The sequence below is a fragment of the Anguilla anguilla genome, chromosome 18 (genome assembly GCF_013347855.1).
Source record: "Anguilla anguilla isolate fAngAng1 chromosome 18, fAngAng1.pri, whole genome shotgun sequence".
Classification (NCBI taxonomy): domain Eukaryota; kingdom Metazoa; phylum Chordata; class Actinopteri; order Anguilliformes; family Anguillidae; genus Anguilla; species Anguilla anguilla.
This window is the reverse complement of record NC_049218.1, coordinates 30,089,208-30,113,319: the sequence shown is the minus strand read 5'-3', so window position 1 is coordinate 30,113,319 and position 24,112 is coordinate 30,089,208. Positions and strand designations below refer to the sequence as shown.

Here is a 24,112-nt window from a genome sequence, read left to right as displayed (position 1 = left end):
TTTATCTATGCAATAGTACTATATGGTTAAAATAACACAGCAACAACAGCAGACAAAAACCAACACATTGTTTAGTACAAGCAAAGGAATAATGGATGGAAGGCATTCTTTTTACAAGTGTGTTTTAAGTACCTTCCTGTACACAATAATAAACAAGCAAGAAATAAACAGTGATCAGCTGTTCATGCTGTTTTAAAAATAGCCAACTTTAATCAAATTTACTTGTACATATATTACAGGAAGAAAGTGACGTTTTACACAGAGGGTTACCTTGACCGGCGGAGGAGAAGGACATGGAGGTATTAGTCGAAGAGGAGAAACATCCGGCTGAGAACGGGGGGAAGTGGACGGACCCACTGAAAGGACTGGAACGCAGGAGGAGAGGATCAGCTTGCGAGACCGAGCACGCCGCGGACATATCGCTTACAGAGCGCGGGTTCGAGCCGCTACCGCTGTCTGTGCAGCATAACGGCAGCATGACTACACAATATGACCCATTATCCGCCACCGTTTTACAGCAACTACGGAAATATATTAGCATAATATGAGGAGAAAAAAACATTTATTTGCATGGTGTTAGTGTACTTAGTGAACAGTGTAATGTACATTGACCAGCTTTGGGTCTGTGAAGCTTAATGGATTTGTTTTGATTAGTCACCTGTCAGTGTAGAGGGCGCAGTTCTGGAGGTGGAGTTTTCCATTGACGTGGTGGTCCCAGTCCTGTAAAAGCCAAAACTCAGTACCGCACACTTGACTGTGATACAGTTAAGGACAGTTCTTAAATGGATATAAATCCAGAGGTTGCTACACAGAGCCTTCAAAAGGTTTCCAGCCCCGTTCGTTATTTCTCATTTAGCTTGGCTGCAAGTCAAACAAGTCAAGTCAAAACCAGCAAGTGATTTAAACAAATACGGATAACACATGAGACATTCAAGCTGTTTATAACTTGGTATATCACAGTAATGCCACTTGCTGCATCCGTAACATATCACATCATATTGCTGACATAAGCATCCATGTATGTTCATGAAGCACCTAAGAAGCCATATGTACTGCTTATGATGGAACCGTTCACACAGTTACCCAAAGTTCTGGCGGCCATCTCTGCTAATTATTATTGCTCAACCTAACAAGGAGTGAGTATGAACTAGGAAGTCGTCATGCCTGTTTGCAGCAGAGGATAGTAACTGACCGTGAAGTTAAAGATCTTCTTGTCACAGATGGTGCAGTGATGCGGTAGGTGTGATGGCGTCACGCCATTGAAGTCATTGCGTTGGTGAGGCTGCAGGGCCATCGGGGTTCTAGAAGTTTCTCCAGCGCTTGGCTGCGGGTGTCCCACAATCCCCTGGGTGCCGGCGCTGAAGTCGGCCCGGCCCGTGTTGCCGTACTTGCCGTCGGTCGTGGGCTCCTCCGGGTCGTACAGCTCGCAGCTGCGGAAGGGGGGGCCCGAACTGGCCCACGGACCCCCGGAGCCGGAGGCCGCATCTGCTCTCCCTGAGCTGGAGAAATTAGCCGCGCCGTCCCACTGCCGCCCTGTGGGGTGGCCCGATTTGGGAGCGTCCCGGTTGGCCTCCCCGCTGAATCCAGGCTGAGTATCCGGCCTACACGTTCCGTAAAGATCTGCCCGAAATCCGGGTCGGGTTCCGGGTCTGGCCGGGGCGCCGGACGGCGCGTTCTGGCCATCGCCGCTTTGGGACGCGGTGCTAGACGGCGTGCCGGGATAGCCGTACGGGGCGGGGCGGTCCGAGCCCGAGGGGAACGCCGAACCAGCTGCCAGGCCCAGAGAGGTCTGGGGAAAACTGCCTCTGTACTGGTTCAGCCCAGCACTGTGGGAGCTCTGACCGGGGACTCCTCCCACACCTCCTCCCAGACCTCCCCCAACACCTCCTCCCACTCCTCCTCCAACACCTCCTCCCAGACCTCCCCCAACACCTCCTCCCACACCTCCTCCTACCAGAGCCTCCAGCGCGGAGGCGAGCGGGGGGAAGCCCGGGGGGGCGTTGGGGAAGGCGGAGCCCAGCTGGCCATGGGGGACCCCCCCTGCGTTTGAGGACCTCAGCTGGCCGAGCAGGGGCGAGGACACGGGCATCCCAGCCAGCACCTGGTTCAGAACGCTAGCAGCCGCCGCCGCCGCAGCCGCGGTGCCCCCCCCGGCCCCGCCCGCGGCCGTCTGCACCAGCTTCAGCCTCTGCAGGGTGAGCTGGGCCTGCAGCTGGGCGATCTGCAGACTGGCGGGGGTCAGGAGGGCGGGGTTTGGCCCGGCCCCGACCAGCTTACCTCCGGCGGGGAAGGAGTTGCGCTCAGAGTGATCCGAGGAACTGGCGCTGGAAAAAGAATTCAGAGGGACGAGCGTCAGAAAACTTGGACCCGAGCGGCGAAACAGAGTTTGTGTCAACGTTGGTGTCACCACGCTCGATTAATAGCGATATCCTTTCCTGATTCTCACAGGCAGTCTCAGACCATGACTAAATTTAGTGAGTGCTAATTATATGATCTGCTGGAGGGAACTTACAGCCACCACTAACAGCCATGCCCCCAACAGACAGACACACACACACACACACTCACTCACACACACATTCACATGCACAAGCACAAGCACACACACGGACACACACACATACACACATACATGCAAACACACACGCACGCATGCACACGCACATACACACACACAGAAAGACAAAGACACATACAAACATACATACACACATACAAACACGCCATTCTCACTGTCTTGACAAAGCTGTTGAACCAGTTGGGTAAAATAGGAAAATGGGCCAAGAAACGTGCCTTGATATTCATTCACAGACACAACTTCATACCACAGGGCCATTGGTTTTACAAATTACAAAATTACATGTTTTCAAGATTCTGTCCCTTATAGGATGGTATCTCACATGTGTACCCCATTCTATAAGGGCTGCCCCTAAACCTTAAAAAATAGTGTATACAGGAAAATGTTTTGTGAGACTGATATCCTTTAGTCTCAAGCAGCCTTGTACTTACAATGGCATTTACAGATTATAAATTCAACATATGAAATATTGCTTGAAAATAGATGGATATATTGCATGCATAACATTTCACCTTATGTTTACCAATCCTAGGTGTTACAAATACCTTTCCAGTTCACTTTAACCTGATTTGAGTCTCACAAAACACTATTTGATTATAACTAAAAATGATATCCTACAATATAAAAAAATGATGTACTGTTAAATGCAAAATGAAAATGTATGCCTTAAAACCAATCATCAATGGGGTATTTACACATAATTATATAACAAATGCAACAAACAACATGTACAAATTAACATAAAATATTGTATCATTACAAATTAAAGCTGTTGCCAACTACCATATAATCAATTTCACTATGATTGAGTTTATGACAGGGCACGGTGGTACAGTGGGTAGTCTCACAAGAAGACGGTCCAAGGTTCGAATCCCGGTCAGGGCCTTTCAGTTCACATTTATCCCTGTGTCCTTGTGGTTTTGCTCCCACAGTCCAAAAACATGCAGGTCAATAGAGAGCCTAAATTACCCCTAGAGGTATAAGTGTGTGAGTGAGTGGTGTGTGTGCTCTGGGAATGGATTGATGATCTGTCCAAAGTGTACTCCCGCCTCTCGCCCAATGCATGCTGGGATAGGCTCCAGCACCTCCTGTGACCCTGACCAGGAATAAGCGGGTTAGATGATGTATGGGTGGATGGACACGTTTATGACACTTTGCACATACTTGTCTCTGGAGTACATATTCTGGAATACAAGGATGATTTACAACCCTGTTGCCTGACCACACAAGCAAATTAACATCACAATTCAACAATATTCATATTCATCATATAAATGCAACTATTACAGTCAGTGCAGTCACTTAATTCTTGTATTTAAAGTTTTCCTCAATCCACAAGATAAACTCTTCATTTTGATGTAAGTATGCCATTTATAAACACGAGAGCTGGCAGACTGACACAGGAGTTCACGTTCAGTTCAGTACATTCGCTTAAAGATCACTGCTGATTAGCGGTCCACTAAACAACCAAATTGCTAATTGGTCAGTATGCAAGCACCATGTTACAAAAGCACAAAACAGTTTCCAAATTACCAACACCAGATCCTCATGTTGTGGGAATTTAAGAGTTTTGTTGCTTTCAGGATAAAACAAAAATGACTTTTAAATTCTCAGCTGGATAAAATAGGCTTAATATCACAGCACTCAAGTTTTCTTCTAATATCATTGCACTTGTTTTCTGAAGGGTATTCAAATTTTTCGATCAGGTAAAATTTACCCGTTCAATAATATTTTCAGCTAAATTGAACTGTAAATTGAACTAGTGTTAGATTAAACTTTTCCAATATAACTTTATTTGCTAAATTGAACTACATCTAAATTGAACTATTCCAATAATATTTTGAGTTCATATTTTGTGCGCACTTTGTTTTCCAGAGTACAGTGCAGCGTATTTGTTTTGTTTTTCCCATTGTGGCTATATTGGCTTCGCAGAATCATGGTTCTGGCTGTGGACCATGTGGATGTGGCCTGGTGCCGAAGTGGGGACGGAACTGAACAGCTCCGCGCCACCGTTCTTACCTGAGGGGAAAAAATCACTTAAAGCCGACATGTCCAACCCAGTTCCTGGAGATCTACTGCCCTTTTCACTTCAACCCTAACAAGGCACACCTCATTCAATAGCCAGAGATCTCAATGAGCTGCTAATTGGCAGAATCGGGCGTACCAAAACTTCGGTTGCGGTTATTTCATATTTTACTCATGCAAAATGAAGTATAATTGAACATAATTTAAGGTTCGACAAAATTATGCCGTTACTAATTTCACGTCATCAAAATGACAAATTTGCGATTACCAATCATGCTACGTTCTAAGGGTGAAATCACCTTTATGTATTTTGTATACAGACACCCGATTGGAACTATCCCATAGGATACGTTCATTTAACTTAAACGACAGAACATTAAAAAATAATAAAATATATAAATAGAATGAAACAAGCAGACACTAGATGACGCTATTGGATAACCTCCAAAAGAAGAAACGGGGTCGTGGATCAGGGATGAAAATTATTTTGTATTGCTAGCCATATTAACAGTTGGTATATATACTATATATAATACTAATGAACTCTGGACAAAGTTATTTAATTTCAAAGAACGTATCGTGTAATGCTTTATGGTTTGTTTGTTCTTCTTTTTCTTTTTTTTTTGTTAGGAATTGTTGTTAACAAGCTTCTGCTTCAAGGTTTCAAATGTCAAACAGAAAATGACAATTTAGGAAAAAGAACAAACATAATGCGTAGAGTGGAACGCGGTTTGTGGCACGACTGTATTATACACGTCCAAACCCTTTTTTCTCCTGATGTTACCTTTTAGTGGAATGGCTGTTAGCTGTTTGAAAGTTATCCTGGCGTTCAGTCAGACAGTCCCGCGGCGGCTGTACCAACAGGCCGCTACACCAGACGCAGTTCTACCTTTTCACAGCTGTGAGTTCTTCTCAGCAGGGTGTCCGTTTGACAGATTTATGGGTACCCGTCTGTTGACACTTGGTGCCGAAAGAGATAGCGACCTACGGTCAGATTCTCTTCCCTTTTTAGACAGACAGACTGGTGCTGTGAAATGTAAATCATCTGACGTGGATTTTTGCTGTAATTAGGGTCTGGGTGCTCTCAAATACGATGAAATGGGACAGAGACTTTTGAGAGCACAGATCATTCCTGTTTAGTGCACCACAAATACCTTAACGTTCCAGATACTTAGTTTAAAAAATAATAATAAATAAAAATTTTATTTACATTCTGTTTTCCCCTGTGTAACTAAACTCAGTGTGAATGAGCCATACTTCTCAGCTTTCAGGAAGACCACTGTGCCTGTGGGCATATTAATGAACGAGTGGCTACATCGGCAGGAAGAGACCGAAAAATAACGGAAATAAAAGTCCACTTGGCCTCTTACCGAACCAGCTTGAAGGAGCTCTTCGGTTGGTCAGAAGGGAAGGCACTCGATGTATTTTATATAGACTGACGCATCTGCTTCAGGTCCAGCCAAATGCCTAATTCCATGTTCAGTTCAATTCAATTTTATTTGTATAGCGCTTTTCACCGAGAACTGTCACAATGACGCCTTGCAGAGTAGCGAGGCAAGAGACAGAGCAAAAAGAGCAAACAGAACAAACACCAGGCCTGAATCCCCAAATAGCACGTACATAAGGTGAACAAAAAAAAAACTCCCAGTGGGGAGAAAACCCTCAAACGGTGGTGAGAAAAAACTCCCCAATTGGAAGAAATCTATAGAGGGGGAGCCCATCCTCCACTCCCCAGCCTAGTAAAAAGTTCCAACTTTTCAACTTATGTTCCAAATCCTGCAAGATGTTTCCACTCTTTATTTTTACTTGCATTTATGAGAACAGAAATTATTATTTTTTAATTATTTTGTAGAGAATGAATTCTTAATTTCACAACCACCAATGAACAGATTTTGCAGTTATACAGAGTTTGTTTCATGAGAATCTAATTGTCTTCAGGGTAAAACTTTACTGTCATTGACATTATGAGAAATTAATTGATATAAACATATTACAGCAGGTAAACACTGTTTAATTAAATGCGTATTAAACACACATTACGTTAAAATCTGTTCTTTTAAAGCAAGCATTATCTAAATATTATATCAGTGAACACAGACCAAAAGGTCAAACTACCATAGTTCCAAAAAGCTACAAACATCAAAAATCTTTAAAGCAGGTCAGCCCATTACATAAGCTTTCGTTGTGTTTTATACTGTGTGGAGAGATTTGTTCAAAATATCAAACATATCTCTCTCATTTTGCTGGTCTTGAGGCACGCTCTTCGATGGTGGTAACAATATTATAGCAAAGCCCTATCTCTAGTTGTGTTTGCCTTCTATGGTAATTCTGTTTGGTTTTTTTTTACAATAGCTTTGAATAAAAGCTTTGAAATGACTAGATCGTACATAGACACAGTCGATTGGTACTGCATGTCTTTACTTTTTAGCTGAAATCCAGCACACCACCCTACACTACAACACCCCAACTGTCATTACAGAAAAGTCAACTCTCCAACAAACAGTCGCTGCAGACAAGCACCTGTCAATCAGCACAGCTGGGGTCTGCTGATCTATCCTTTTCAGAGAACAGGATGAGGGTCAGCTGTTAAGAACATGCCACTTTTCCATGAATTAAGAAGATGTTTTTTTTCTGGTGTATTTCAATATCTGTTAGTTATGGTATGTATGCATGCCTTATTAACCATGTTATATTAGACATTGAATTATAATAATGATTAATAAAGGTATTATTACAAACATTAATTTAGAGAATGATGACTATACATGTATTGGTGTAAGTTTTTTGTTATTTGTGTGGGATACACACACATACACACAAACACACACATGCAAACGCACATAACCTTTACTGTGTGCAATAAATAATCTAAAAATTTGACTGGAGACATTGGTTTTTTGGGGGGTTTTTTTCAAATAGCTGATGCATTAAGAGGACCCATGAACTTTATAGTAACTTCCCAACAAGACTGTTACTTCATTAAAAACAGTTCCTCAATTGTACAGCAAAGTCCTTCTTCAGAGAAACAAGATGTGTCTCGTTGGATTTCAGAGGCAATTAGAGAGTTAACATTGTAGGATTGATTCTATGGAAATTGCTTTATTAACAAAAATACAATATACTCTATTTGGGGAAAAGCTAAACTGTACTGCTCTGAAAGTATCATAGAGTAGTTTGTGACTGGTAACTGATATCTATATTTTCTGCAGTAAGCCCTCTAGTTTCTTCTTTCCCGTGACTTGGGTGAGAAATCCATCAAAATGGTGTACTTTTGCAGCTGTTCCCCTGACCCCCAGGTTCATGTTGACCATGCTGAAAAGGAATTAGTGAGACGGTACTGTTGCCAGGGCTTCATTCACAAAACGATCCCTGTGTTGTTCCCTCCATTATAGAATGTCATTACCATCGCTGGATCGTGTTTTAGATTTGTATGGGTTTTGTCTTAAAGCTACGTAAAAAGATCCTTTGGGGGATTCATTCAGCTGGGTGGTGTACATTTCCTGATTGTTGATACTTTTACATGGACTATGCTTTAAAACATTTTTTTAAATAACTGATTGATACTGCCTGAAGTGAAACGTTATATATATCTGGTTTTAGTAGATACTGCCTTACACTTGTATTTTAGTCAAATATATATGTATATTTTTAAATCTTAAGAAATGTAGAGTAATGTTTAGTCAATGAAAAGTTTTCTTTAGTATATTCGTACACTGGTTTAACAAACAATGTTGCACAACAGTCTTTTTACTTTTCTTTGGATGCGAAAGTGTTGACAAGCACTAAGAAGGAAAGGAAAGCAGCGCACGTTGCTGACAGTGTTTGTCAGACGGCGAATTCGAACCTACGGATCAGCTGACACAGGAGAATGTCCTGGATCGTGTTCAAGATGACGTCGGGGAACCTATAAAGAGCGGTTTCTCTGCGATACATCCATCAACGCCTCGGACAGCGCAGTCATGGCCCAACGCGTTATTTCGGTATCGATTTCTCCTTTCTTCGCCGTTACTTAAACGTTCAGCTTTGAGAAGCTTTGCTCTCCTGAGAAAACGTTAATCAACCAATATGAATCGATAATATTTATATTTACGTGAGGTGAAATGAATTATGTTTGAATTTATCATAAAAAATGTATGTCCACGGAGAAATTTAAATAAGTCTTACCTCCAAAAAGTGAGTTGTCTATGTGAGTGTTTAATCAACATAAGGTAATGATAAATAATCAATTAATTATGAGTAAAATATATATAATTATAAAAACAAAATATATATAAAATGTATTTTTACATTATATATATACATACGAAATTATATATACGAAAAACATATGCTACTGAAAAACATTAAAATACACAGGACTACCTTTTTATGTCTTAAATATGTGATTTCATCTCCTAAATAGATTCTAATCAATGTCCGTAGTTTAAGAAACTTTAAATATTAAAAATATACATAATTCAAGACCTTGGAGTTTTCTTAAGTTTCTTAAGTTTCTAATTCTAATCATAAATAAAACAAGTATAGAAAAACAAAACAAATATATGTGCCTATAGTGTTACATCCCAGCAGTGCATTTTTGCTAATCCAAAATCAGAGTAGTCCTTGTCTTAACCAAGCTTCTGAACACAACCCTAATTTTGCCGCAGTCCTGCACATATCGTTTTCTTAACCCTAACCCTAAACCTAGCCAAACTGACTAATTCAAGCCCTCTTTTGAGTTCTCTAAAATATCTGATTTGTACATAAAGAAAGATGATAGACAACGAAAATATAATCCGTTGAAAAAATTCAGCGCCTTCCACAATGTTTGGGACAAAAACTTAAAAAAAAAAAAAAAAAGAATTGGCCCTGTACTCCACTATTTTAGTGTTGTAATCATACAATTCACATGTGGCACATTCTCAGATTTTATCTAAGGGATTTTTTATACATTTTGGTTTTACCATGTATAAAAAAAAATAGTCCCCCCATTTCAGGGCATCATAATGTTTGAGACAAATGGCATCACTGGTGTTCCTGATTAGTTTGGTGTGTTCAATTGCTTCCTTAGTGCAAGTATAAGAGAGCTTTCAGAATCTAGTTTTGATTCTAGCCTTTTGAGTGCCTTTGGAGTCTATAATTGGTGTTTGTCAACATAACGACCAGAGTTATGTCAATGAAAGTCAAGGAAGTCATTATTAGACTGAGAAATAAGAGGGGGAGTCAGAGGTTCAAACCTCAGGCTTACCAAAATCAATAGTTTGGAACATTATTAAGAATAAGCTCAGAAATCACAAAGAGCCTGGTAAGCTAAGGAAGACCTCCAGTTGATGACCAAATACTTCTCACCATAATAAAGAAAACACCCCAAACAGCTGTCCAACAGATCAGAAACATTTCAGGAGGCAGGTGTGGATCTGTCAGTGACAACTGTTCAGAGAAGACTTCACAAACAGAAATACAGAGGCTACACTGCAAGATGTAAACCACTAGTTCGCTGCAAAAACAGGATGGCCAGGTTATAGCTTGCTAAAAAGTACGAAAAAAGCCACCAAAGTTCTGAAAAAAAACATCTTGTGAACAGATCAAACCAAGATTCATTAGCATCAGAATGGTGGCTAGAGCAAAGTGTGTAGGCCAAAAGATACTGCCTAAAATCTGAAGCATACCACCTCATCTGTGAAACATGGTGGTGAAAGTGTCATGGTTTGAGCATGTATAGCTGCCACACGTACAAGTTCAAGCAGATGCCTCCAAACTCATTGGATGGTGTTTCATCCTACAGCAAGACAATGATCCCAAACAAAACTAAAGCAACAAAGAGCTTTTCAAAGCCAAAAATGGGTAAATTCCTGACTGGCCAAGTCGGACACCCAATCTGAATACTCTTCATATGCTGAAGAGAAAATTTCAGGTGAGTATCCTCTAAAACAAGCAGGAGCTGAAGATGGCTACAGTACAGGCCTGGCAGAGCATCACCAAAGAAAATACTCAGTGCCTGGTGATGTCTGTGACAAAACATGATTATTTTCATTGGCATAACATCAATATGTCCCAAAGTTTATGGTGCCCTGAAATGTGGGGATGGGGGGCTTTGTATAAAAAGTGATGTAATTCTTATATGGGGAAACCAAATTATGTGATTACTTTGCATTGAGTAAATATTCAATTTTTAATGACCCAGAAATTTGCTGCATTTGTAAGTTAGAAAAAAATAATTGTAATTTATTTTTAAAAGGTTTTGTGTTGTTTGGGGAAAAAATACTTTTTTATTTTAAATGTATTATTATTATTATTATTATTATTATTATTATTATTGTTGTTGTTGTTGTTGTTGTTGTTATTATTATTATTATCAGCAAGAGAAACTGATGTCAGTGGTAGGACTTTCATACTTAATACATAACACAATGGATAATAATTTATCCATCCAAAATTTAAACAGAAGTTTGCATTATGCTGTATGAGAATTCTCCTGAAGATTGACTGTCATTTTTCTCACTTTTTTCCCAAGGTATACATTTTCAGGCATAGAAAAAAATGTATATATTTGTATAGCAATACATATGGCTAAAACTGTTATGATAGACAAGAATTGTAGGATGCTATTTTAAGTGCTTGATACAACTGTAATACTGTCTGATAATAAGCAACCAAAAGCAAGGGCAGTTTATACCTTATATAGAACTACATAAATTTATAAGTAAAAACAGGCAGGAAAAAATTGAATAGCTGATATTCATTTTGAAATAAATGTTTTAATTCCTAGTTAGCATTTATTGTAAAAGTAATTTAATTTAAAATTTAAAAAAAGTAGGGGTACACATATATATTTTGTAAGTTCATCCGCATTTTATACAGTCTATCCTAAATGGAATAAAGAAGCACCATTTCTTTGCCCATCCAGAGTTATCATTTTTGTTTAATGTATTTTGCTATGGCATAGCTAGAAGGTTCTGACTGGAAAGTTACAACTTGGCAGGTCAACAAAATGTCTGCCGGTCACAGCCATGCTTAGGCATGACTGACAAACACTGGCCACGTGTCTCAGACTTGCTTAGGCACTCCGTCCCATATATCAGGCATTACATTCCATTATCACTATCAGCCCATGTTTTAGTGTCTAAAATTACACCTGAGAAAACCCCAAGACCATGTTTTACAGACACACACATATACTGAACACACACACATGCACACACACACACCACCCCCCCACCCCCCCGCCCACACACACACACACACATCCCCACACACGCACAGACACACACATACAAACACACACACACACACACACACACACACACACACACATCCCCACACACGCACAGACACACACATACAAACACACACACATCCCCACACACGCACAGACACACACATACACACACACACACACACTCATCCCCACACTCACATACACTCACATACACACACATGCACGCATGCAGGCACACACACACACACACACACACAACAGATGTTCCATGAGCATTGGCATGTTTGAAACAGATGTTCCATGGGCATTGGTGCGTTTGAAACAGATGTTCCATGGGCATTGGCACGTTTGAAACAGATGTTCCATGGGCATTGGCATGTTTGAAAACTTATACACTGAGACACCTGGCACAGACTACAGAACAGCAAGAGTAGCATAGCAAAAATTTGGGGTCTATGTGACAAAGGAAACATTAAGAAAACAAAGCTTGATATCTTTTTTCTAATCAGGTAAAAACATTAACAGTAATCATGAAGTAGTTCACAGAACAAGACGAGGCAATCTGCAATAACTGTTTTTATATGATTCTTTACATGCCTAAAAATGATCATTTTATGGGCTTTTCCTAGAACTGAATTAGCAAAAGAAACATTATGATCAATTAAATTGCTCAGGACATCTCTACAGAACATATGAGGCACAATAAGCTTGGTCAATCTTAAAACCCACAATAAGGACAAGTTTAGTGCTTCATGTTGTCAGTCAATGCCTGCCGTGCAGGAACCTTCGTGTACTTTAATTAAGGAACTAAAAAAAACAGGATTATTAATTCCAATCTAGCATATTCCAACAACACTCATGCAATGGTGATTTAAATTATGAATATGACTTAGTGACCGCCCAGCAATCCGTGATGTAACAGTTCATTCCATGAATTCTTTAAAATCGTGAATTCATCACACTTGTAAGTTTGTTACCAGTGAGTCCAATATGTTTTTTTGTTTTTTTTGCAAGTTACACATTAGGTGCAACCAACCATTAAGTAAAGACCAAATAAAATGTAGCGTACATAGTTAAAAATGTATATGTTTTTAGTTATATAGTCATATGTGTGTGTATACCTATAGTTACACATTAGTCTATTCCAGAATGCCTTGGTGACTGAATGACACACTGTACATGATGCATGTTTATATTTACTTTGCATTCGTTGCTAGTGTACATGGAAACTTGCTGACAGAAAAAACAATTTTACGGTCATGAAATGTCATACGTGCTACAACACATGTAGCGCTGAACAGCTCAATCTGCAGCTTGTGTGCGCTGTGCAATACCCATGGAGGTCTCAACAGCTACTCAGTATGAAAAAGGCTTTCAAAATAAAACCCTTTGCAGTAACGGTGTAGAGTAAATGCTTTTATGAGGAACGTACACTCTCACTCAAAAGGAAATCACAGCACTCCCAAATATTAAACAAGACCAGGTCAAAACCTAGTGTATGGCTGGACTGAACCGGCCGACCAATGGTGTAACTTCATCAGTCAGTCACTCAGTCACAGACATGCACGGTGTAACTTTATCACTCCCTCAGTCAGTCAGTCAGTCAGTCAGTCAGTGACTCAGTCACAGACATTCGCGTTCATAGGGCTGGCCCCGCTGTTGCGCTCCAGCCAAAAACCTAAAAACTTACCAATTCAAATAAATAATGCACAATTCCTAATTAGACAGTCTATCAAAGTTATCTTATCAACATTTAGTAGAAACCCTGACTCAGAGCAACTTACAAAAGTTTCATTTTGCATGCAATTTGTACAACTGTATATATTACGAAAACAATTTAAGTAGTTTGCTAAAGCAATGGTATTCAACCTCCGTCCTGTGGACCCCATGTGTATGCTGGTTTTTGTTCCTACCCCAGTTGCAATGCCAGAATTTTAATAAGCTGTTAATTTATCTTTTTAATTTATCTTTAGGGGAATTCTTTACTCTCTTAAGCCACATTATGTCAGAAATAGCTATGCATGCCATGAAAAATAAAATTCCCAAGGTCATTGTGCTTATTGTGCTATATTACAAACATCTGCATAAAAAATTATAAAATTATTTAAATTACCAAGTTAAAGTCTGCAGTGAATTAATAGGCTCCTAATTGGAGAGTGTGGACACATAGCCATGAAAACTAAGTATTTGGTAGATAATGAAGAATTCAAAGATGGAGCAAATGATAATGAGCCAAACCTGTTAAAAAAAAAAGAATTTTAACACGTGTTCGAAAACCAAATCAGGAGCCTATTGATTCCCCTCGGTCCTGAATTTCAACAGTTTAAAATGTTTGTTACCTCTTTTTATGCAGTTGTTTGCAATATAGCACAGTGTCCTATATTTCACAACACAGGACTTTAATCTTAATGTCATGCATAGCTATTTCTGACAAAGTTTTAAAAATCCAGGATGGCAATTGTGGTTGGAAAAAAATCCAACATACACAGGGGTCCCCAGGAACTAGGTTGAATACCACTGTGCACAAAGCTATAGAACGACACCCGACCTGGAACATATAACCTTGGAGCTGCTAACCTAGCACCCTAACCATTATGCTACATGGCTCCCAGTATCAGTCCCCTCACTGGTGGTTCTACACAGTAAATTGTCCTATCACAACAGCCCATTAACATTACATCATCAGCACTGTGTCAACAGGAACCTCCATTTACAGCACAGGTCTTTATTTGCCACATTATGTGGAGGAACAGTAGCACTGCATGCTACCAAGATGCCAAGTCCTGATAGTCAGTGTGTTACTACAACCATGCAGCTATATTCACTTTAACGAAATAATTGTGTGTTTGGGATTTTTTTTTAATAGGATAGCTAACATATATCCATTTGTTTCATGAAGTTAAGCAACTTCATGCAGCCAACGTATTATAAATTCAGTTATGCATACCACAGCTATCGACAAAGAATTTCAGATAATTCAGATACATTTCTAAAAGTACCAGTTATGAATACAAATCTGCAGATAAAATGACAGTATGAAGGGTATCTTTAGAGCTGCGCATTTAAGATACCACAATTATCAGAGTCGAAACAAATTAGCACTTGATAGGTTGACAATACGCAATAAAACGTGACTTTTGAGACCAGCGCACCGTTGTAAACTCCAACAGGTGGCTTTTTAAATGTCAGCAGTGGTTTAACATTCAATTCTGCTTTTAATTCCCCTGGAGATCAAAGCTAAATGCCTTTGGTGTGACTGCCACTGCATGACCCCTTCCTGTCAGCTGTTCACAGTGACCATTTGCATGTGATATCACATCAATACTGTCTCTAGCTTAATACACAACCACATTTTCCATTACCACAATCCTCATCATCATTATATTTCAGCACTGAGCTCATTCTCTTATTGAAAGTGACATAACGCAGATTGCAGTTTATGTCCACTCCAATCCATTTGCACAGTTTACATTTTTACTGAAGGAATTGAAATACAACTCCCCAACTGGAACTCAAACCCACAACCTCTGAGTGACAACCCTGGTTCCCCAATCATTTAGCTGCAGAGGCTGCTGCTACTATCATCATCATCATCATCATCATCACCACCACCAACATCATCATCATCATCATCATCACCACCACCACCACCAAACCTGTTCTAGGTCAGGTTGTTAAAAACGTGTTCTCAGTTTAGTTGACAATTTTTATCAGGTTAGTTGAGTGTTTTGTCGTCAGGTTGGTTGAATACCATTAAAACTAGCACTTCTTGTTACACTCCAAATTTCGGTGTGATACTAATCCTTTCCTGCAGCAGTGCTGTCCTTCAATCTAGCCTACATGCTCCCATTTTACACTTAATTTCCAGATAGTCTTGATAAAAGTAACTTCTTAAAGAATTTGACGGAATATATAATCATTGCATTACATCAGGTCCCATCGCCATCATCGCCAACAATGGCACAGACCACTTGGCAGTAACGCCAGACAGCATTTCAGGCCCCTGCTGGGCCCATGGCCCTGTGGGATAGATCAAACAAAGCCCTAGATCAACTGCTTAGGCTGGGGGAGAGGAAGACTCCGCGTTTAGTAACACAGCCAGCCGCTGCGGTCAGTTGGCTTTATTAACACACACTGGCGGACCTGGCTATAAATCACAGGTAAAGCGTTCTGTATGAAAGGTCTGTTATGCGCCTCCTCTGTACGTTCCTCCATTATTAATACGTCTGAAGTCACACTGTCAGCGTGTCGTGGCGAGTGACGGACAGGCACATGACTCATCGCACATAATAAATCTCACGGGCTGTGAAACATTTCTTGATAAGAGCGAGAAGAAAGCCATGTGGGAGAAAATGTGCGTGGAACTCTCCACTTAAGCGACGATCAATAAACAACAGTGGGTACCCAAAACTTAAGTACAATTATCATTTCACACGTATATCCTTTATCTTGAAATGAATCTGAAGACATTGGCCATTTGGAAACATTCCCTTAGGAGTCTGTCTAGCCGGATGTGTCATAGACCAAATTAAAAATGATTGGTGTGTACAACCAAGCATAGGCCCTGGTCTCAACTCTTCTCTTTATATATCCTCTTTATCTATCTAAGACCAGTTACATCTGTCTGGCTGCGCTGTTGGACTGGGTCCCAGCACTAATGCAGGAGTTTGTAGGCTATATTTATAAAGCACATCGCATGTTCCTCTAAACCTCACTGAAATAACATTGCTCCCTTCTGCAGTCTGACTGGATGGAAATTGACGATGGCGTTTCTACCACAGGTAGCCTACAGCTGTTATGAGGCTCCACCCCCTTGGTGTTCCAGCCAATCCCATCCACGAACCAAGAGGCCGGGTAAAGGAAAAACTTATATGGATTGGGCACTGAGTGGTGGGCGGACCGATTCTTTTCACAATATCGGTTCCTTCGAGTTGATACATGTACTGTAAATTTATCGAACCTTTCGAACCTCTCGAGTTTTGATACTTTTTCTAAAAAATGGCGTCAGTTTCTCCGTGACACTTCATTATAGTACATGCACGTTCGACAACTAGTGCTGCACTCTCCACCAAACTTCTCTTCAATGAATTACCATTCATCATGTATAAGTTTACATTAATAAAGATAAAATGTTCGTTTTTTTAATACATTGATTCTGCATCCGACTTGTATTTTGGTATGCTATGTATGCTCAATACAATGTTACTGAAATGTGACAGACCAACGATTTGTCGTTCTTTTTGAGGGGCAAGTAGCAGACGTCCTATAATTCGTGAGAACGGTTCATTCGATCTCGTTCAGTGAGTGCAGGCTGCCTGTCTCAACGCAAGTCTGATTCAACTCGCTCATTCATTGACATCCTATAGTTTGAGAGAACGGTTCATTCGATCTTGTTCAGTGAGTGCAGGCTGCCTGTCTCAACGCAAGTCTGATTCAACTCGCTCATTCATTGACATCCTATAGTTTGAGAGAACGGTTCATTCGATCTCGCTCATTCATTGGTTGTCCCATTGAGGTCCTATAGTTCGAGAGAACGCTGCACCTACCGTAGCAGGCAGCAGTTTTGAGTGGATAAATGCGGGGAGGGTCCAATTCATGAGCACTCGGACGTTCGACAGGCTGACCCGGTACATACCGGACACTAAAAAGAGTCGTTCAAAAAGATGTGTTCGTTCATTTTCGCCCATTATGAGCCAGCAAACAGTTCCGCGAACGAGATGTTTTCGTGGAAGCACTGCATTGTCTCTTTCATTCCGTTCAGCCATGGCGTGTTGCGCAATACCTGGTTTATCCAGCGTCAACACTTAAATAAGCGTTTATTTGTTTCACGACATCCTGTAAAATCTATAAATACTGCATGCCTCCTATGTACACGCTGTGGCGACTGCCGGCGCTTGTCATCGCTATGATACCCTCGGAACCGAACACTGCTATCAGACAAGGCCGGCTGAAGTGCCATTTTGCAGTAACCGCAAACTCTCATTCAAAGAAATAATAATAATAATTTCAGGCTATCTCCAGAGGCTGCAAGCAAATGAACGAATGAAAAGCAGTATTAGTGAATATTGGTCTACTTTTAACTTTTGCCATTAAGCCTAACTTTAACTATGGTTTAGCCACACTTGTTGTTTTTTGGTGGCGTTTGTGCACAGTTTTCCCTATTTTCATATTTCCTGTTTTCCTGTAAATCATATTTGTAATAGGGTCAATAAACAGGACTGAGCAAATTAAATTTAATGAACTGAATGGTAAATAGCTCCATGTCTTCTGGATTGTGTAAATAGGACTGTAGGAATGATTAGCCATAGTCTATACCACTTGCACATGATGTAAGAGGGCCGTTGAATGGACGTCTCTCTATGACTGCAAAAATAAAAAAAGCCCTTTAAAATACACTAACACTAGCACACAAGGCCAAGTTCTTACTTAATCATCATCAATGTGGGTATCTAAACAACAAAAGCATTCACACTAGATTTTCCACCTTTTCCCACAGATTTTGGCAACGCTGCCAAACAACTGACCTATCACAAGTCCGAAATTCAGCCAGGGGAAACAGGCCTTAACAATTACATAAATCTCTCTCTCTGTAGATCTGCAGAGACTATGCTCGGAAGATTAGCCGACACAAGAAGGTCACGAGGTTTAGATCTCCTGGCGACCAGTAAAGATAAACAAGGGGCAGCCCGTGTTGTGAAAGGTAAGAGACATAAAGAATGGCTTTCCCAGCAGCTCTTAAATGCATCTGCTCGATGTATGGGAATTCCCGAGAGAGAGGTCACTTCCCTCCAATGACAAGCCAGCAGGATGATATAATGGCAGCAGCTGGAGGGGAGGGGGGTGGGGGGGGGCTGTGGGGGGGGGGGGGGGGGGAGACGGATGAGAACAGTGGCTCACACAGCAATGTTTTCATTTGGACAATATTCACTAATACCTCTCCCGGCTAATCTGTTTAAACCGCTCTAACTCCCCGAGCGGACAGGTGTGCGCTTCACCGCTAGCTGTAATAGCGCAGCGTGGCACATACCGTGCTAAACTTCACGCCGTAGCGTGCTGACCTTGATTGTGCCGCGTACAATCAAACGGATTAATGGAAAACAGCGCTAATGTTACAGTGCTACACTAGAATCGTGAGTTTCAACAGCAGCGTTATAAAGCTTATCATTTCACTGTATCTGACAGACACGTTTAGGTAATAAACTAAGATTACCAACATTACTGTTCAGAGATTTGATATGAAGCGTGAGACTTCTCATGAATGGTGGATGAGTGGATTCAGTCCTTGTAACAGTAACAGTAAATATCGCATGGAATCTGACTCTTGTAATTCCAAACACAGCTTTTACAGTTGTATGTCGTTAAGAATAACATATTAAGTGTTATTCAGCCATAAAATAAATCCATAAACAATTTTAATGACAGGTGCGGCCAAAGCATAAATTGTGAATGTTTTAAAATAGAAATAGCTGACAGCCGTGTTCCACATAGATCCTTCTTACCTTTCACTTTCTAGTCAACTCACAAACATGGTGTAACCACATTTCCATTTTATATATTTAATATAAATACTAAAATTAGGTACTATGTGGCAATACCCTGTTAGAAAAAAAATACAAATATTGACACAGAACATAATATTTAAATTTCTCAAGTTTGATTATTATTTTATTGACTCTAGAGTAGCGGGTTAACTTATTTGAAATATGTGTATCTTATTTCACACACTTAGGACAAGCAATATTTTTTCTAACATGAATAATCATAAATAAACATGCTAGGACATTGTATATTTGAAGTATGCCACATCAGGTACAAATAATACGATTTATTTTATAACGTGTGTGAATGTAATTTTAATGTGATAGTTTTAATAGATATGGGTATTTAGTCTGAGAAAATGTAAAATTCAATTCAAATAAATAAAATGTTCATTACTCTTCTAGTGTTTCAGTTTTGATTCTATTTTATGTACAATAAATGTTAACTGTAAAATCCAAGGGAACAGACCAAGACTGATTCCTTAACATTCTTATTTGTTTATCCTGTACACAGTTCATGCCCTCAAAATATTTTTTGAGAATATATACATTGTCTGATCATATATATATATATATGTATATATACACACACATACATACATACATATATTTCAAGGCAGATGCAAAATGTTGAAGAACTTGATTTAATACCGGTCAAATCAAATAATGTTAATTCAGCCCTTTGTATTCAGAATATTTCTATGAATTCAATTACAACAACTCAAACCAACATAACTGCATAAGTATTACTGTTGGAAAGAACAAAAATCAATAAATAAAAACTTTTTGTTCAGTTAACTGATTCTCAGATGTGTCAACAAGTAGCACCAGAAATGTTTTACCAATGTAAACTTGTATCAACAGGACCTTGGTGTCCAAATTAATATGAATTTCACACAGCTGAATTAATCCTTATAAAGACGTAATGGTTGTCAAATCATGCCCTATACATGTTGTCTCACTTATATATATCTTGTGTTAACCAATACCCATCATTTCTAAATATAAAAGATTTTTACATTTTTCCACAGGTTGATGTGGAAACCTCATTTCGGCTCTATAAAATACACAAAAAACACAATAAATATAATATTGTCTTGTGTACCATAGATTGTGTGCCACAGTACCATCAAACACAGACTAAAAACTTTAAAAACAACAATGGATCAATGGATTTTTTCTTCTGCTTTAAATGACCCTCACCCCAAATACTTCTATATCCATTAATATTCCACACACACACGCAGACACATACATGTGTGAGTATGTATGTGTGTGTGTGTGTGTGTGTGTGTATGTGTGTGTGTGTGTGTGTGTGTGTGTATGTTACATAGGTATAATTCTTGTTTAAAGAAACAGATATGTCTTACCTTTGTGCGTTTGCTCCAGTAAGTCCTAAATTACTCCTCCCATTCTGGATATCTTGGATATGATGCCGGAAAGCACTGGTTTCCCTGGTCTGGTTCATGATACACAAGTTTTAATCCACCTGCACCATGGGAGATCCCCCCAAGAAACAGTCTAAAAGTGACTCCGCTCAGACTGAAGCTGCTTCCCGGCTACAGGCAGCACTAAAGCTCCTATGGGGCTGTCCTCCTCGCGCAGGAGAAACCAGAGCAGCGGGGCAGTCCTACACAGCCGTGGCGAAGCTCTCGCGCGGAGACCAAACGCGGCGATGACCAGGTGCTCACACTTTCCCCGGCTCCCCGGTTCCAACGCTCAGAACAAAAGGAGCCCCAGAATAACGGGCAGAAACGCACTTCAAAGGAAACAGCTCAAGGGTCGGAAGAACATTCAGTAGTACTTGTCAAGGAAATGACAGGAAACAAGTTAGGGAGGTGTTTAGCCAATCAGAGTTTCCGACCCACAAGCCAGTGGGAAGATCCCACCAATTAGAGCTCCTTGGCCAGGCATAATGTGAACGTGTGAAGAATGTCATTAGTCACTTTGAAGGTGTCAGATTAATTTAACAGTTCCATCACTTGGAACTAGTTGCCTGACCCAGTGGAGTGGCAGAATATTTACATTTTGTATTGGCCATTTGTCAGAGTTGACATCCCTGTGTGGATGTAGATTGCACCTAGAACAAAACTGAGTGAGATTAAAGTCTGGTTCCTTTTTGTCTTGGGACAGGCTGAATTGTAAGGGGGGGCACTGACTCAGTAAAATAAATTTGGCTATGACAATGTACCTGGCACTGGAGTCAGAGCGGATTATCACTGAGAGTCATGTTCTTGACCAGCTTTGTTCTCATATTGCATGTTAAACCAATATAATGTTATAACTCTCACACCACCTCTCTCCTTATGTTTACATTCTAACCACCTATCGGCCATGAAATACTGGAAAATAGAGTAAGAATTACGTAATTGAAACCTATGCATACGTTAACCTAAATGAACTGTACAGAACAGTTACACTAATTCAATGAGCATATAAACATTTATCGTAGAAAAATAAAAATGTTCTACAGAACTTTTTTTCCCTTTGCAGACAGAGGGTCATCTATGGAATAAAGCATCTGAAAGTCTTTAAAAGAGAGGGGAATATTGCAGGGCTCTATAAAGCTCAGTCATACAGCACTAAATATTTGTTCAGTTTTAAGTGAAAAACATTTTGCTCATATTTATGAAACCAAAAACTGCTCTCGCTGAATTATAAATGATACAGATCTGTTCTAGAATACATACAAAAAAATGCCTAATATTAAGATAAATAACAGTCCAGCCATTCAGACCACACTGCTTCCCTGAATCCCTCCAAGCAAGCTAACACAGAGCATTCATACTGCCGAAATACATTCACAGTATATTTTCATCTACAAATAATTAGGCAGTTCCACTCCATCAACAAATTAAGTGGGCTGAGTGGTAATAATCCTTAATGACAACTGCAGCTATCTCTCGTGCATACGCTTGCAGCTGCGCCATCTCATGCATATCCCTGCAGCTGCAGCTATCTCTCACGCATATGCTTGCAGCTGCGCCATCTCACGCATATCCCTGCAGCTGCAGCTATCCCTTGTGCATACGCTTGCAGCTGCGCCATCTCACGCATATCCCTGCAGCTGCAGCTATCCCTCTTGCATACGCTTGCAGCTGCGCCATCTCACGCATATCCCTGCAGCTGCAGCTATCTCACGCATATCCCTGCAGCTGCAGCTATCTCTCACACATATCCCTGCAGCAGTCGCAGCCTTAAAATGCTAGCTGACAATTCTCAAAGGTGCTGATTCATCAAAACTGTATATGGGGAACATCATATTCATAATCATGCCTGTTAATTTGTTAAATTTTTATGTTTCCTCTATGAAGTTGTAGAAAATATTACAAAAATACAAAATACTCCTGTTTTTAAAAGTAGGCTTTAAAAATTGCATTTTAAAGTACATTTGAGCCAAATATATATTTGATATATTAAATACCATTGTGAATCATAATATGTTTGTCCTGCAACTGGAGATTTTGCAGGCACCATAAAGAAAATAAATAATCCAACAATGAGTCTCTACTGCCTCCATTGAACTTTCACTTTCGTCTGTTTTCTGGAAAATGACTTAAAACAGCTGAGAATACGATTAACCAAATACTGCCTTTGAAAGCAGAGTGGCTGTTTATTTAACATCGGGGTTTATGCAAGCAAGTGTGAAGCCATTTTCAGGCCTTACTCCAATGATAATAAACTTAAGATGAATTTGTTTCCTCAGCTGTCGTGACATAAATATTTATTTGTTTCTTGCGGTTGAGTTAAACCCGTTGGTGTTGTCTCGCGCAAACGCGGAGGTGCGCCGGAGCCCTGGAATGAGAAAGCGATCCGCTTCCTCGCGCCTTTTAGCCGTGACGCTCGAAGGCACAGAGCAGGCACTGCAGACCGCGGAACACGCCGAGCTGCTCCGCTTCGATCGTCCATTTTTGGCTCTGAGTGTCGCCCGGCAGACGTGGGCTTAAAAAAAAGAATGAGCTAAACACTCTGGCGCACACGAATGGTGGCAAATTCCATACAGGCAAGAGGCTGCCAGTTACAATGTGTGTGTGTGTGTGTGTGTGTGTGGGCATGTGTACGTGTTTATTTATTTTTCTTGATCTGACTCTGTACTCCACAATTTTAGATTTATAATCAAACAATTCACATGTGGTTTAAGAGCAGATTCTCAGCTTTTATTAAAGGGTATTTTTATACACTGTGGTTTCACCATGTAGAAATTACAGCACTGTATATACACAGCCTCCCATTTCCGGGCACCATAATGTTTGGGACATATTAATGTTATGTAAATGTTATCAGTCATGTTTAGTACTTTGTCATATATACATTCCCTGCAGTGACTGTTGGAAGTCTGTGACCCATAGACATAACCAGGTGCTGAGTATGTTCGCTGGTGATGCTATCCAGGCCTGTACTCCAGTCATCTTCAGCTCCTGCTTTTTTTTTCGGGATCTAGTTATCATGAGTTTTGTCCAGTCAAGAATTTTCTAGTTTTTCGGCTTTGAAAAACACCTTTGCTGCTTTAGCAGTATGTTATGGATAATTGTCTTGCTGAGCATTGAAGCACCATCCAATGAGTTTGGAGGCATTTGCTTGAACCTGAACAGATATGTTGTTTTTGTGCACTTCAGAATTAATTATGCTGCTATCAGCAGGTACATCATCAATGAAGACAAGAGCGCCAGCACCTTTTATTTCTGTATTTCTGTTTGTGAAGTCTTCTGCCGACAGTAGTCGCGGACACAGCCCTCCTTTTGTTTGGATTTTGGTTAGGCTAAGGTTTGGCCT

The 24,112-nt window shown here is 40.2% G+C and overlaps 1 protein-coding gene across 1 annotated transcript in view; it reads right to left on the bottom strand.

The window, feature by feature from the left end:
- LOC118217774 (RNA-binding protein 20-like) overlaps positions 1 to 21,122 on the bottom strand; it is a 36,448-nt gene extending 15,326 nt beyond the window's left edge. The window contains exons 1-4 of the mRNA XM_035399786.1: positions 20,710 to 21,122; positions 1,193 to 2,324; positions 659 to 720; positions 271 to 365 (exon numbers count right to left, since the gene is read on the bottom strand). Of these exons, the coding sequence (XP_035255677.1) occupies positions 271 to 365; positions 659 to 720; positions 1,193 to 2,324; positions 20,710 to 20,807 (1,387 nt within the window). The 5' untranslated portion in view covers positions 20,808 to 21,122. The remainder of the gene's footprint in view (positions 1 to 270; positions 366 to 658; positions 721 to 1,192; positions 2,325 to 20,709) is intronic.
- Between the last annotated feature and the right edge of the window lie 2,990 nt (positions 21,123 to 24,112).